Here is a 15668-nt window from a genome sequence, read left to right as displayed (position 1 = left end):
TGAAAAAAAATGCATCATGGTTTCCACAAAAATATTAGGCAGCACAGTCATTTTCAACATTGATAAAAATAAATGAACCATTCACTAACTATACCAAGTTTCTGTCAATGTCACACAGTGAACTCTGCACTCAGAGCTAATAATTGTTGAGTTGAGATTGTTTCTCATGACTGTTTATACTGTAAACTTCCTCTGTGTATTGTTTCACACCTTGACTTGCTTCTACAGTGGATTGGCTTCCAAATCTGCCAAAGCTAAGCTACTCTTGGACCAGCTGTCCACATTGCGTGGAAAGGTAGGCCATCTCCAACACTATTATCACCAATTATTATCGTCAGGCCTGATATTTATTCTCCCCAACTGAGATGTAGCCAAAGCTGTCAAAGTCCTCTGAGACTGATGGTTGGATATTGATAACTTGCAACCAACAACATATTTCCCATAGCTGGAACACTGGGGCGACAATGACGAGAAGTGTTTCCTGTTGCAGGTGGGAGCTTTGTTTTCTCTGTCCTGCGTGATTAGCACTGAGACTTTCCCAGCAGCCTCCCAGCTCAGCTCCTGTAAATGGAGAGACTTCATGTCCAAACGTCCCAAGGACTTACCTGGTAGGAGCAGTGTTTAATAAAAACAGCCTGTTCTGAAGGCTCTTAGTATGTATAATTGTACCATGCACATGTGAATGTGCCGCCTGGTGCTCGCATCACACGTTGTTAAATTATATGCTGACATTTATGTGCTGCAGTTGCCTAATTTTATTCATGTGTGTTTGCTAGTGTGCTATTAACTCTTCATCCTTCCAGTGCCTGACGTGGAGGTAAAAGGTGAGAGAGGCCACTACCTCTTCTTGGTGCAGGGGGCGGAGTCTGGAGGCTGCACAGCACGAATGATACACACGGCCAATCAGATCAATGGAGCTGCTGCCCTGGCAACTATTAATGCCCTCATCAGGGAAAAAGTTCCGCCTTCCTCAGGTATGATCACCATTCATTTAAATGCACTGCCGATGTCAGCATTAATATGCACAAATGCAACAGTATGCCTAGAGCTGAATATTTGAGCATAGTTATAAATCAATTTGTATTGTTGGATTGAGAGGACTAATATGGTTCTTCTAAAGTAAGTTGGGCCCCCATGGCATTCAAGAACCACATTTATTAGAGTCAGATTAAACCCATACAACAGTCTCATCTATCACAGCAGCAGCTGAGACCACCTGGATGTCACCAAGATGACACCGAGGAGGCAATATACTCCACTAAGACCAGAACTGCACAGTTCATAAATATAGAACACATTACATTTCCTCATTAATATGATTGTTGAAAACACTGGATTGGAAAGAACACAGCCACAGACTTGTAGTCTTGTTTTCCATATAAACACAAAACAAACTACTGTTCCTGTCAAAAAGAAACCTTCAGACCATATCAAGTTAAACACTTTTAGTCCATATTTTTTTCGATAGAGCAAACGAGGACATTTAGTCCTGGACAAATTTCCAAGTAAACAATCACTGGAATATGATAAGGATGTAGGACATTTTTGGTATGCCTCTCTCCTAAAAGATATTTTTCCCTTACTTTTTCCCACATTCCATTTTGCAGTATAATGAAATTTGAAATGGCTTTTTTATGTGAAGTATCATTCTTGCACATTTGTCTTCTCATTGATTAACATCTATTTGTAACTCATGTAATCAGGTGGTTTGTGGTTCACTACTATTCTTAATAGCTCTTTGTAAAGTGAGAATGGCTGTATTTAAGCCCACTGCTGGAGACCTTTGTCGGGTTAAATTACTGCTCTTGAGCTCAGAGAATGCGTGGGTTTGCTCAGAGCCTCCTGTGGAGCTCAGAAAGTTGTGCCAGATCCATAATTCAACCAGGCTTGATAACTAAAGACCACAGACCTTGGGCGAGTGGTTGGTTGTTATGCCCAACTGCCAACTGTGCTTCAGCATTGGGATTACTTTGTTTGTCCAAACAATGGACAGAAATACTTGAAACACTTTTTTGAGAAAGTGCATTGTGATGAGCACTCTAGAAAACCCCTCATATGTGTGCTCTCTCTGAATAGGTGCCTGGTACCTGGGTGGTTTCTATAAGCAGCTTGCCACAAGCCAGTCAGAATAAAATATCAGTGCTTTTTTGGGTGGATCATTTGGTCTTAGTTCCATTTTATAAAATATTAAGCATCTTAGAATGCCATTAACATGTTATAGTGCAAATAAGTGTTATTTAACCAACAATTTACCACTTTACAAATTGTGTGTTTAAAAAATGAGGTAATACATAATTTGTAGCCTCTGTCCCTTCCTGGTTAGGGTTTTAAGTTGGAAATGTAATTTTCAGGTCTATACTTAGAAAGTGGGACTGTCAGTTAACAGGTTAATCAAAACAAAATGCAGAAAAAAATATAACATTCATAAATTTTAATGTTCATAAATCTTGTTTGAGCATTTTTTACACTTCTGTTTAAATTTTGCTTTTAATTCTGGGGAAAAAGTGATTAAATTCAGAGCTATATGTGTAATCCACTAATGCATAAGCCATTATACAAAGTCAAAGCTATTCAATCAGTTGAAGAGCTTACTGGTAATTCTTATTTCATTTTTTTTTTTTTTTTAAGTTTCATAAAATTATATATTCAAATAACATTTGTCACAAATGTTGATGCATCAGTTTTTATTTAACCTTCAATGGGACGAAATATGAAATCACAGCTAGAAAAAAATAAATGACATTGTTTTACACATATTTAAGACTAAAATGTTTCAAAATCTGACCTTTGACCTTTTTTAGGGTTTTGTCATTTATAACTGACTTTATCCTATTAGTGTAAATTATTTTTGCCAAATTGTCTCGAACTTCACACACATTAAAATACATTTTCATTGTTTGAAAAGTAGTAAAAATGTCTTTGTTTCAAAAAAAAAAAAAAAAAAACACATTAAAAAGCATTATTTACACTCCATTTCATATTGTGCTACTATATTTCATTTGGAACCTGCAATTTCAGATGCAATTTTACTGCCTGGAAAGTAGTGAAACCATGTCTTAGTGTTTCAGAAAGCATTAAAAAAATCTTTAACATTGTTTCTTTCTTGGAATTTCAAATCAATGATTGCAGCAAAAGTGAAAATCAACAAGACTCTTCTGTTGCAGTGTGGCCTACACTTTCCACATGGAACTCAATTTTGACCTGTTTAGTCATCATTTTTGGAGGAGTATTTGCTTGCCAGTGTAGTGAGGCCAATAGGCAGTGGCATTTTTCCTGACTTTTGGTTGAAGTCAGACTCATCCATTGGATTGCCAGACAGAGAAGTGTGATTCGTCAGTGCACAGAACACGTTTCCACTGCTCTAGAGTCCAGTGGCTTTACACCACTGCATCCAACACCTTGCATTGCACTTGGTGATGTAAGTCTTGGATGCAGCTGCTTGGCCATGGAAACCCATTCCATGAAGCTTTCTACGCACTGTTCTTGAGGTAACCTGTAGGCCACATGAAGTTTGGAGGTCTGTAGCTATTGACTCTGCAGAAAGTTGGTGACTTCTGAGCACTGTGCGCCTCAGCATGCGCTGACCCCACTCTGTGATTTTACGTGGCCTACCACTTCGTGGCTGAGTTGCTGTTGTTCCCAATTGCTTCCACTTTATGATACCACTAACAGTTGACATGGAATATTTAGTAGTGAGTAGGGGTGTAACAATACGCTAGGGTCATGATACGGTACGTATCCCCCCCCCCCCCCTCAGTCCGTTCAACGCAGGGCCCCCTCAAGCTTGGGGCCTGGTGCGGTCCTGATGCTTCTATCTTCCTTGATCTTCAACTTTTTCCTTTCTTACTGTGACCTTATTTTCCGATGCACTGCTGTCACTATCATCAATATTTTCTCTCTGTCTTCTATAAAACTTACTAACATTAACCTAAAACACAGGCAAAAGGCTATTACACTGGCTGCCAGGACTGAACAGTAATGCAGCTACACAGAAAATATGTATCCCCTAAAAGGACTTCATTTATGTCATTTATGCATAACAGATTTTTTGGGGTCTGAGAGTTATTGATTCTGCAAAATGTGCATTAAAATTAACCAAAAACTTTAGAAAACACATTTAAGTGTACATACACCACATATGTGTATAAATATACTAATTTAAATAATATGTATTATATGTTTTGTTTTCTAGTCTGAAATGAACTCACAATGGTCCCTTGACAGCATGTGACCTAACATGCTCATTTCTCCTTCATTTGCTTGTTGCCAAAAAAGTCAAGCACATGGCTAATAGATTAATTTTATTGGTTATGATAATACTAAACTGTAATTTTTTTTTGGTTGAAAATTATTTAAATGCAATTATTTCTGCGTTATTTATAAATGCCGCTACACCATAGAATGGTTAATGTAGTAATAGCATGGTAATAACACAGTAACTTTAAAAAACCTTAAATATTTGCACATTCACATGTTGCTAAGATGTTATTAATCAAATACAATGTTGTTTTAGTTGAAAATTAAGTTATGATTGTTTTATATGCTTAAGTTCTACTGGGTCAAAACATCAAATATCTTGATTAGCTGTGATTGTGTCAGGCCTTACAGCAGTTTTGTATCCAGTGTGGACATGCAAATGCTTGTTACTAGGAACTTGTTTGGTTATGAAACTATTTGTGGTTTTAAAGATTAGCATGTCGTACTTCAATTTTAGCTCATGCTTGAGTGTTAAAAGTGAAGTGAAAATAGATAATGGCTCCTCTAAGTAGTAGACATGTAAGAGTATTAATGTAACCAAAACAAATCCCGTAAGAAAGAATAACTACATTTCAGTGCTAAATCTAATGTGAGAAACATTAGATTGGACATTTTGGACAAGTTTTTCTCTCGGTCCTTTGCTTTAGACATGATTAACACCTCTCTCGACTCAATCTTCTGCATTCTCAGACTCTTATTCCCTCTTCTTTCTCCACAGGGAGCAGCACTGCTGACTGGCTGCGGTCCCTGCCGTATCTCCGTGGAGAGCAGTTCTTGCAGAGGGAGAGAAAGCTGGCCAAGGTGCAGACCCTGGTCCTCAAGGAATGCTGCCGTAAGTGTTTCCCAGGCAACGGAAATCTTTCACCAGGACCTCTAAGTATTCACACGCTGTTCTTCAGTCAACCCAGAGCAGCACATAGCTAATCATATTCCTCTGGTCACACATTCTCAATCTCACCTGAGCGCTTTCTGAAAATTAGGATCTCTTTGGCAGTAAACAAAAGAGCCTTTGTCAGCATCTCAACACCTGCTGTGTTAACAGAGGTTTTTGATGCAAGATCGACTGTGTGATTGATAGAGTAATTGTGGTATGTCTGAGCACTGTTATTAGGCTTGTAGCCAATAAATTCAGGTCAGTTTCAAAGGCTGTATCAAATATCTAACTCCTTTTCTCTGTAGACCCTGCATACAGAGTACATTGTATGTATATCTATTGGACAATTTAATGAGAGACATTTAATGATGGATGGATCTCATCTGTGGCTAGGGCGACGAGAGGAGGTCCAGAAGCCTGCCACCATTCCTGTAAATGAATTGAAGGCTTTGCTGAGTCTAGCCAGAGAGCAGTACCTTCAGATGCACGACGCCACGCTGCCTAGAGCCACTAATCACATGTGCCTGGAGAAGGAGAACCAAACTTCATCTTCTAACAAAAGTGGTGAGGGGTACTTTAAAGTATTAGTTCACTTTAAAATGAAAATTACCCCAAGCTTTACTCACCCTCAATCCATCCTAGGTGTATATGACTTTATTCTTTCTGATGAACACAATCAGAGTTATATTAATAAATATCCTGACACATCCGAGCTTCCTGACACATCTGAGCCATTATGAAGCTCGGATGCGTCAGGATATTTATTAATATAACTCCGATTGTGTTCATTAGAAAGAAGATACATCTAGGATGGCTTGAGGGTGAGTAAAGCTTGGGGTAATTTTCATTTTAAAGTGAACTAATCCTTTAATAAAGAGCAGTTTGCTTTAGGGAAACATCATTTATAATAATTTAAATGGATAATGATGGCTAAAAATAAATAAAATGTATAATATTATACATTGTATCAATTGATCTTAATATAACAACCTTTTATGATATATATATATATATATATATATATATATATAAGATTGTTATATTAAGATCAATTGATACAATATATATATATATATATATATATATATATATATATATATATATATATATATATATATATATATATATATATATATATATATATATATATATATATATATATATATATATATATATATATATATATATATATATATATATATATATATATATATATATATATATATATATATATATATAAACCAATCTAGACCAATGCTTCTTGACAGGTTTTGGTTCATTACCAAGATTTTGTTATACATCAAGCGGCAGCCAAAAATTTGTTCATTGTTCAGAAATTAACAAAATGTGTTAAAGTTAAAAATTCTGAAATTATCATTGACTACATTATTTAAAAAAAAAAAAAAAAAAAAAAAAGATTAACATGCCACAGGCTGAACTGGATTTTTTGTAAACGAAAGAAGATTGACTGACTAAAGGTGCGTCACATTTGTTCTGACATTTGAAATCCAGTAATTTCAATCTGAATCCATGTCATTGGGAATTTCACATGAAGGTGAAATATTTGCCAGTACTGCTTGGTTTCATAATTCTGTGTGAGCTGTGCTTCATATACCTCTCTGCATAAGGGTTCCTTAAATCTGGCTCTGGAAAGCTACTGCCCTGCAGAGTTTAGCGCCAACCATAATCAAAGACACCTGAATAAGCTAATTGAGGTCTACAGAGTTACAGGTAGGTGAGTTTGATCAGGGTTTGAACTAAACTCTGCAGGGCAGTGGCCCTCCAGGGCCGAATTTGAGGAACCCTGCTCTACAATATTGACAATAGACAACGTTTTTTGCTTGTGATTTTTGTTAATGTGACTGCACATGTAACCCAAAAACCAATGACATGCAGCAAAATATCAGAGAGTTAATCAGAGACACCTTTGTGCCTTTTAATGTCAAAAGATATGAGGCCCTAATATTATTTGCATAAAAGCTACTATATTTTGCATACTTGGTTTAACATAGGGCTCTTATTAAGATTAACTTACTCCACCTGTTGCTCTTTTTAACCATTAATTGTTCTTCCAAAGGTGTGAAACATTCTTCTCACATAGAATGGCCAGAGAGGAGCGTCCTACAAAACTACGAGAACATACAGAGAGTCCGACAAAGATCCAGGTAAACCGTCTTGTACCATATCACCTTATGAAAACTCAGAACAATGTTTATTCACCACATTACCATGTCTGGAGCTTTGGCTTATTGTCTTTGTTGAGGGTTTATTGAATCTCAAAACAATATATCAGATGAGGAAATGTGTGTATTTGTGAGCTTGTGTACTTGTTCAGTGTTTGGAAAAGTTTGTGGTTGGTTGGCTGGATGAATAAATTTCGGTGTCATCCACAGGTGCAGACTGTTCAGCAGTGGTTCCTCTGAGAGTCTGATGGGGCCTAAAGATAGCCAGAGGGGAAGTTCTACACTGCTGGATGCCAGAGAACTGCTCAAACACTTCACCCCTGATGGACTGCCTAGTGGAGAACTACAGCCACTGCCAGTGCTTAGAGGGTTGGTCATACACACAGTGTCTGACATGATGTCTCTTAATGACTTTTTCCCCCTAGCTTATTAAAACTGCAATTTGAGTCCCTCAAATCAAGCAGGGAGCCATGTGTGTGCATGGTAGAAAGTTTTAAAACATCATTCAAGTTTTGCAAAACTTTGCATCTTTATGTTCTGCTTGCACTGGTCTTAAAGGGATAGCTCACCCAAAAATGAAAATATTTTATTTACTCACCCTCACGCTGGTTCAAACCCATGACTTTCCTCTGTGGAACACAGTACGTGAAATTTTTAACAAATATTCTGTCCACCCCTTTCCATATAATAAAAATTAATGTGACCTTTCAAATTCCAAAATGTCCCACATTACTCGCCCTCTAATACACTATCTCTAGAAATGTGCCTATGTATTTAAAATTCCTCAACTCTTTGTCTCTGAATGTGGTTTGTTTTTTTGTTGTTTGTGTAGTGAGCATGCATTTCAGTTGTCTCCTGACCTCACACCTAGGAAGGTGACCAAGCTCCCGTTCTCAAAGGCCGCCAGATCCCACTACCATGGAATAGAGTAAGCGTGCATATGAGTGTGCGTCTACATAAAAAAAAAAACAATCCATTATAAAGTCTATCCTCCCTCCTCCATCTTCTCAAGTATTCTCTGGTTGTGTTTCAGGTTCTGTCTGGATGAGTGTAAGGCTCTTGAGCGAGACCGTGGCTTTGTGAAGCTGCAGTCTCGTCTAATAAGATATGAGACCCAGAGTACATGCTGTAAGGAGCCTTGCCCTGTGCCGTTCACCCTCAGCCCTGCACCCTCCCCAGCTGTGCTGTCTGAACCGGGCAGTGTGCCTGACGGTGAAGCTCTGCACAGTGAGCCGCCCCGCCTCAAACGCCGCTCCCGCGAAACAGACCTCCAGCAACACAAGAGGTGATAACACCGTATGCATACTAATGATGAAGGGTCATCTCGTGCCTTTTTGTTATGTATGAGTGGACTTCCTTTTTTTGCATCAGGTAACATTTCATTTTTGAATTGGATGCATTAAAGTGGAAGTTCGCACAAAAATGAAAATTGTCATCAGCTTCATGTTGTTCCAAACCCATTAGACTTTAATTCATCTTTGAAACACAAATGAAGATATTTGAATGAAATGAGATATTTCCCAGACCCAGAAAGTTCATGAAGTGATCGTAAAACCAAAGACCATAGGAATCAAAACGTTTTAGTCAAAATTTTCTGAAGAGACTCGATCACTTTATATGATGAACAGATTTAATTTAAGCTTTTATTCACATAAAAACATCCATCGATGCACAAATCATTATGGTAAACGGAAGCTTGACGTACAAAAACCATTGAGGTACATTCTCATGTGTTACACAGCACGTTTGAGCTTCTGCAAGAACCAATGAGGTTTGTTTTTACGCATCAATCAAGTACGGTTGAGCTTCTGTTTATGTTATGTTTACTGTCAATGGAGGGACAGAAATCTTTCAGATTTCATTCAAATATATTCATGTGTGTTTCAAAGATGAATGAAAGTCTTACGGGTTTGAGGGTGAGTAAATGATTACAATTTTTTGATTTTTTGATTTAATTAATTATTTGTGAATTTGTTTAATTTTTGTGATTCTCTTTACATTTATTTGTGCATCAAAATCTATTTATCTGGAAATAAGTAACAATTCTATCTCCATAGTTCTAGGGGGTCTGTGGACAAATTAAAAGAACGAAAGCGTAAAACAAACAAACAAAAAGTAATAATAAAATAATATAAAATTGATCAAATTAGCCATTCTTCTCATGATTTCTGAGCAGTCTTTAGAAAGCAGAATGATACTATTATTCACAATTTATATTTAGGGGCCAAGCACCGAAGGTGCTTAGGCACCTATTGTATCTGTTGGCATTCTTTTTCTTTTCGATTATTATTCTTCTTCTTCCGCTCTTGAAGTCTATGGCAGCCCATAGAACCGCTTGTGGGAAAGTTGTGAAATTTGGCACACAGTTAGAGGACAGTCTGACCTTTGTCCATAGCGAATTTGGAGTCTCTAACTCAATCCCTCTAGCGCCACCAGCTGTCCAAAGTTGCACTTATGTTTATGCTAATAACTTTTGAACCATAAGGGCTAGAAACAAAAGACGATTCGAATGCACCCTATGACGCCATTTTCCGTCATAAAAATTTTTCCGCCAGTTTGAATTTTCTGAAAAACATACTTTTTCGAACTCCTCCTAGGTGGTTACTCCTATTTTCACGAAAATTGAATCAGATCATCTTCAGACCATGCCGACAAAAAGTTATGGAATTCAAGTTGATTCCTCAAACCGTTTTCGAAAAAGATGCGAACTAATTGTACGTAGTGCTTGTGAAAATGGACATAAGGCTGTATTTCAGTAACGCTTTATCGTATTCAGACCAAACTTGGTACATGTCATCTCAAGCATGACCTGAGGCATCATGCAGTGTTCCGGCGCAGCGCCACCTACTGGTGCAGAGATATGAAAAATGGTCATTTTTGCTTATAACTTCTGATGGGTTTGTCCAAAAATCATAAATTTGGTCTTGTTAGATTCAGGGCATCATGCCGAGTCGATTGTTATCCAATTTTCCCATTTTGAATTTTGTGCTAAAACGCTGTATTTTACGAACGCATTAACGTATCGTTACGAAACTCATGCTGAGAACATAGATATCAAATTTGCCATAGTCAGCTGAATTTCCTGCCCGCCATATTGTTTTTCTTTAAAAACCTACTTTTTCGAACTCCTCCCAGACCGTTGGTCCGATTTTCACCAAAATTGAAATGTATCATCTTCAGACCATGCCAACAAATAGTTATGGATTTCAAGTTGATACGTCAAACTGTTTTTGTATACCGGAGCAACGAATTTGAGGCATGATGCAAAATCCAGTCTTGAAGCTGCATCTCTGCAATGCTTTATCGTATTCAGACCAAACTTGGTACATGTCATCACAAGCATGACCTGAGGCATCATGCAGTGTTTCGGCACAGCGCCACCTACTGGTGCGGAGATATGAAAAATGGCTATTTTTGCTTATAACTTCTAATGGTTTTGTCCAAAAATCATAAGTTTGGTCTCGTTAGATTCGGGGCATCATGTTGAGTTGTATGATATCCAATTTTTCCATATCAGACATTTTGGCCGTCGGCCATTTTGAATTTTGTGCTAAAATGCTGTATTTTACGAATGCATTAGCATATCGTTACGAAACTCGGTATGGGTCTTTGGCACCATGCCCTGACAATACTCAAAAAGTTTTGGCACAGCGCCACCTTGTGGTCAAAAGTTATAACAAAATTTAGAAAAATGCTAATAACTTTTGACTATATTACCTGATTGTAATGGTCTCAGTAGATTCCTTGGGTCATGCTGAGACCATAGATATCAAATTTGCCATAGTCAACTGAACTTCCTGTCCGCCATATTATTTTTCTTTAAAAACCTAATTTTTTTAACTCCTCCTAGACCGTTGCTCCGATTTTCACCAAAATCGAACCGTATCATCTTCAGACCATGCCGACAAAAAGTTGGTTGGTTTTCAAGTCGATGCGTCAAATCGTTTTCATATACCGGAGCAATGAATTTGAGGCATGATGCAAAACCCACTCTTGAAGCTGTATCTCTGCAATGCTTTGACATATTGACACCAAACTTTGCAGTTGTCATTGTCACCTCACTCTGACCATACTGCATGAATTTGGTCACAGCGCCACCTATTGGTGGAAAGTGATGAACCAGTAAATCCTGTTTTTTGATCATTTTTCAGCTCTTTTGCCTAAAATGATCTTAATAGGTCTTTTAATTGCTCACTGTTGCAGTTGGTCTGATGCTCACGGCCGTGTTGGCTGGCTTGTTGTGCCGTTTTTGTGCTTGGCCCCGTAATTGCTGCTTGCAGCTATATTTTTAAATATTATTGTTGTTGTTATTACTATTATTATAATTTTAAATATTATATTTTATTGACAGTCATAGCTTTATTTAATAGGATTATAATTGTAATAATTCATATCACTTTTGTTAATTAAAAGTTTATATTTTAATTGACATATATTTATATTAAAATAAAGTAAATATTAGATCACACTTTTACATTTATTGTAAGGAACCCCCCATCGGCCCAAAAACGGAATCCGACGGCCTGGGCGAAGGTTAACGCGTGTTTCAGCACCCCTGTGAAGTTCACTTAATTTCATTCGTTTAATCTGACTCCAATTTCAAATGATTATTAGCCTTAGGTTGTGTTTCCAATTAGAAATGAATCATTGGTTATGTATTAATTTAGATATTTGATGATTCTGGGTATCCCATACTTTCAATTATTCGCTCATCAGGAACCCGATGCCGCACAGAGATACTCGCCCCGGGTTTTGCGGTAAACTCACGGACATAAACTCACCAGTCTGATCTTCGTCAGAGGGTGTAATAAGTTAGCTAATACCTTTAGTTACTGCTCACTCGAACAAAAGTGTATTTTAATTTAGCCACTTCCATACACCTTGCTAAATCAGCGGTAAACAGAAATCAAAAGGTCTTCAGATGAAGTGCCTACTGCTCCTTCATTCATGCGCCTTCAGTTTGTTCTACCCTGGACACAGATTTATGGTAGCATTAGCCTCCCATAATTTACTGGTAATAATGATATCAGGAGAATCCAGAGTAAATCAAATAAAACATTTTATTTGTCAGGTAAAAGTGTATCGTGCCAATTACACAAATAACCAATTAGAAGCCAATTCAGAAATCATAAATACATAACATCAGTTATTACTCTAAGAGTAACAATTGCATATACACACAGTGGTGGATTAGTGTTTTTAAGACACTTGCCCATCACTGTATGGGGGCCTCTGGCTACAGAAGATCCCGCATGACTGCTTTGCACTTTACCTTATATACCAAGACCAGAACAAAAGAATTGTAAATTTTTATGACACCAGCACCTGTTTTGGGGAAGAGGAGTGGGTTTTTCAACACCCAAAAGGAGGACAGAATTCTCCTGCATTCTCTTGCATCCTGTAATTATATTGCATAGTTGTGCTTTGAGTCAATTGTTTATTTGTGTTAACAAAAATGAAACATGCCAAATTGTGCAGGCTGTCCTACAAAGAAATTATGAACATGCAAATATATATATATATATATATATATATATATATATATATATATATATATATATATATATATATATATATATATATATATATATATATAATATATATAGTTGTTAATCATGAGATATCCTGCATCAGAAACGATGGTGTTTCAAGGACAGTCTGTTTTATTGATATTCTATTTGTCAGTCTTTACATAAGTCAGCCCATCGTTACGCACCACTTCTCACCAGTGCGCCACTCAATTAGACAGTCAAACTAATGTTTCTCTAGTTACTCTAATTTTCTCAAGCCGTTAGTTCATTGATTCTCCTGTGTGGCTCATTCTAGTTCTGCCTGCTCATCATTGCCTTCCTCTGCTCCTCCGTCCCACCACTTTACATGCATTTGAATGCACCATACGTCACTCAGACCGAAATTGAATATAGATCTGCGCTTGATGGCTTTGTCAAAGAGTGAATTGAGCAATGAATGAAAATTACTGAGCAGCGCTGCAATGAATGTCAAAGTCTCATCCTTTCCAGCATTTTTAGTTGAAATCACATAGACCCTCAATAAAAATGTGTTTCAAATATGGCAGTGATCAAATGTCTAATGTTTGGCCGCCTTTGTCGCCGCAGAAGCCCAGCGTGCATTAGATGATGTGTTGTCAGGACGTGAGGTTATTGACTTTTTTTTTTTTTTTTAAGCTGGCCCACTGCAGAACTCCAGGGGCCGCATTAATTTTAAGGCCTATCATCATCTCAGACTTTGCACTGCTCTGATATTACCACAGCAGTGTCACATCATCGGGAACTAAAAGCACGAGCCTGGAAATGTATGTTTAAGGCTGATGCTCATGGAACTGAGCAGTTTCTTATTAAATGGGCTTTAGAATGAGAGTGCTAGAGCTGAGATCTCCAGAAGAAAAAGAGGCAGAAGTGTGTGCTCCAGTGCTTAAGTAGACCATCACATCAAGTCATTTTGATTCGAGTTTTGATGTGAACAACAAAGTGAGATTGATGATGTCAGAAAAGCAATATCTTGCGCCATCCACCTCATCCCCATTAAAATCCCTTTCTGCCGCTCTCAGGTTCTGTAAATCGGAGAGCTCTGAATCTCTGGGCGCAGGTGGCACTCATCCTGCAGTGGGGGCTCTACGGCAGCAGGCGGCCCGCTCCAGCTCAGGTCTGGCCAGACGCTCTGCTTCTGTTGCCGACCCCTCACCCAGTCAAAAACCCAGCCAGACCCAGACCGAGTCCCGCTCCCAGAAACACACCAGGGTAAGTGCTAACCAGACCAAAGAGAATTCATACATTTTCTGCAGAGATTTGGGGAAATATCTGGGTTAGTAATACATTAGGGATCCGCTATATATTGGTACCATTTTGTTTATCTTGTGAGATTAGATCATTAGTTTTATTTTTCCTATTTTATATTTGGATTACCTTTTTGCTGTCATCTAATGCTCACTTAAAATTAATCTTTAAAAGGATGATAATTGAATTACACCATTAAATGTCATTTTTAAGAAATCTTCAAATGAATACCCACTTTTTCATACTGTACAATATAAAGTTGTGATGCCTAAATTCAATTGTAACATGTAAAAACAATTGATTTTAGTTTTTCTTTTAGACAAAATTGAATGGAAAAATAGTAGTAAATAAATAATTGAAATTAAATATTTTAAAAACATTAATAAACTAATAATCAGCTTACTGGTATTAGCTAGCATCCCTTGAAAATATTTAAAAATAGCTAAATGTTAAATTAAATGTAACCGAGAATACTTCACTTTTATTGATAGTGGAAATCATCCTAAATTATCCTGTTTATAACTTTACAACTTGACACATATATGGGCATGAAATATTGATTCAAGTGCTAACATAAAACTTAAAGGATTAGTCCACTTTTAAATACACTTTTCCTGATAAATTTACTCACCCCCATGTCATCCAAGATGTTCATGTCTTTCTTTCGTCAGTCGAAAAGAAATGAAGGTTTTTGTGGAAAACATTCCTGGATTATTCTCCTTACAGTGGATTTAAATGGCTACCAACAGGTTGAAGGTCAAAATTACAGTTTCAGTGCAGCTTCAAGGGCTTTGAACGATACCAGATGAGTAATAAGGGTCTTATCTAGTGACTCGATCGGTCATTTTCGAAAAAAATACAACTGTTTATGCTTTATAAACAAAATATCGCATTGAACGTACTTTCCGCTTCCGCATTCTTCATAACGCTTACGCTGAATGTTCTACGCCTTCCCTATTCAAGTTACGGAACGAACGCGGCGCCTGTTTCGTTTTTTCCGTAACTTGAATAGGGAAGGCGTAGGACATTCAGCGTAAGCGTTATGAAGAATGCGGAAGCGGAAAGTACGTTCAATGCGATATTTTGTTTATAAAGCATAAACAGTTGTATTTTTTTCGAAAATGACCGATCGAGTCACTAGATAAGACCCTTATTACTCATCTGGTATCGTTCAAAGCCCTTGAAGCTGCACTGAAACTGTAATTTTGACCTTCAATCTGTTGGTAACCATTGAAATCCACTGTAAGGAGAAAAATCCTGGAATGTTTTCCACAAAAACCTTCATTTCTTTTCGACTGATGAAAGAAAGACATGAACATCTTGGATGAAAGGGGGGTGAGTAAATTTATCAGGAAAAGTGTATTTAAAAGTGGACTAATCCTTTAAAACTAGTAAAACATAAAAACTAGTACAGCTATGTAGGAAATTGGTTGCCAGGGACAATGCTCAAATATGCTGTTTAAGAGTCATTATACCAAATATCTGCCCACTAAATGCTGGAATCAAGTATTTCAGAGAACCATGTGATAAGCCAAAATAGCTCTCAACCCATTTAAAGGG

The 15668-nt window shown here is 37.4% G+C and overlaps 1 protein-coding gene across 1 annotated transcript in view; it reads left to right on the top strand.

Moving 5' to 3' along the window:
- Window positions 1-15668, top strand: part of LOC125243157 (MDM2 binding protein) — a 31538-nt gene that overhangs the window by 12414 nt on the left and 3456 nt on the right. Inside the window, exons 10-19 of the mRNA XM_048152560.1 lie at window positions 229-295; window positions 491-608; window positions 804-974; window positions 4976-5089; window positions 5525-5695; window positions 7209-7296; window positions 7525-7683; window positions 8147-8242; window positions 8348-8599; window positions 13883-14072. Coding sequence (XP_048008517.1) covers window positions 229-295; window positions 491-608; window positions 804-974; window positions 4976-5089; window positions 5525-5695; window positions 7209-7296; window positions 7525-7683; window positions 8147-8242; window positions 8348-8599; window positions 13883-14072 — 1426 coding nt within the window. The remainder of the gene's footprint in view (window positions 1-228; window positions 296-490; window positions 609-803; window positions 975-4975; window positions 5090-5524; window positions 5696-7208; window positions 7297-7524; window positions 7684-8146; window positions 8243-8347; window positions 8600-13882; window positions 14073-15668) is intronic.

The sequence above is a fragment of the Megalobrama amblycephala genome, linkage group LG13, assembly GCF_018812025.1.
Source record: "Megalobrama amblycephala isolate DHTTF-2021 linkage group LG13, ASM1881202v1, whole genome shotgun sequence".
NCBI classification, from domain to species: Eukaryota; Metazoa; Chordata; class Actinopteri; order Cypriniformes; family Xenocyprididae; genus Megalobrama; species Megalobrama amblycephala.
This window is presented reverse-complemented; position numbering and strand designations above follow the sequence as displayed.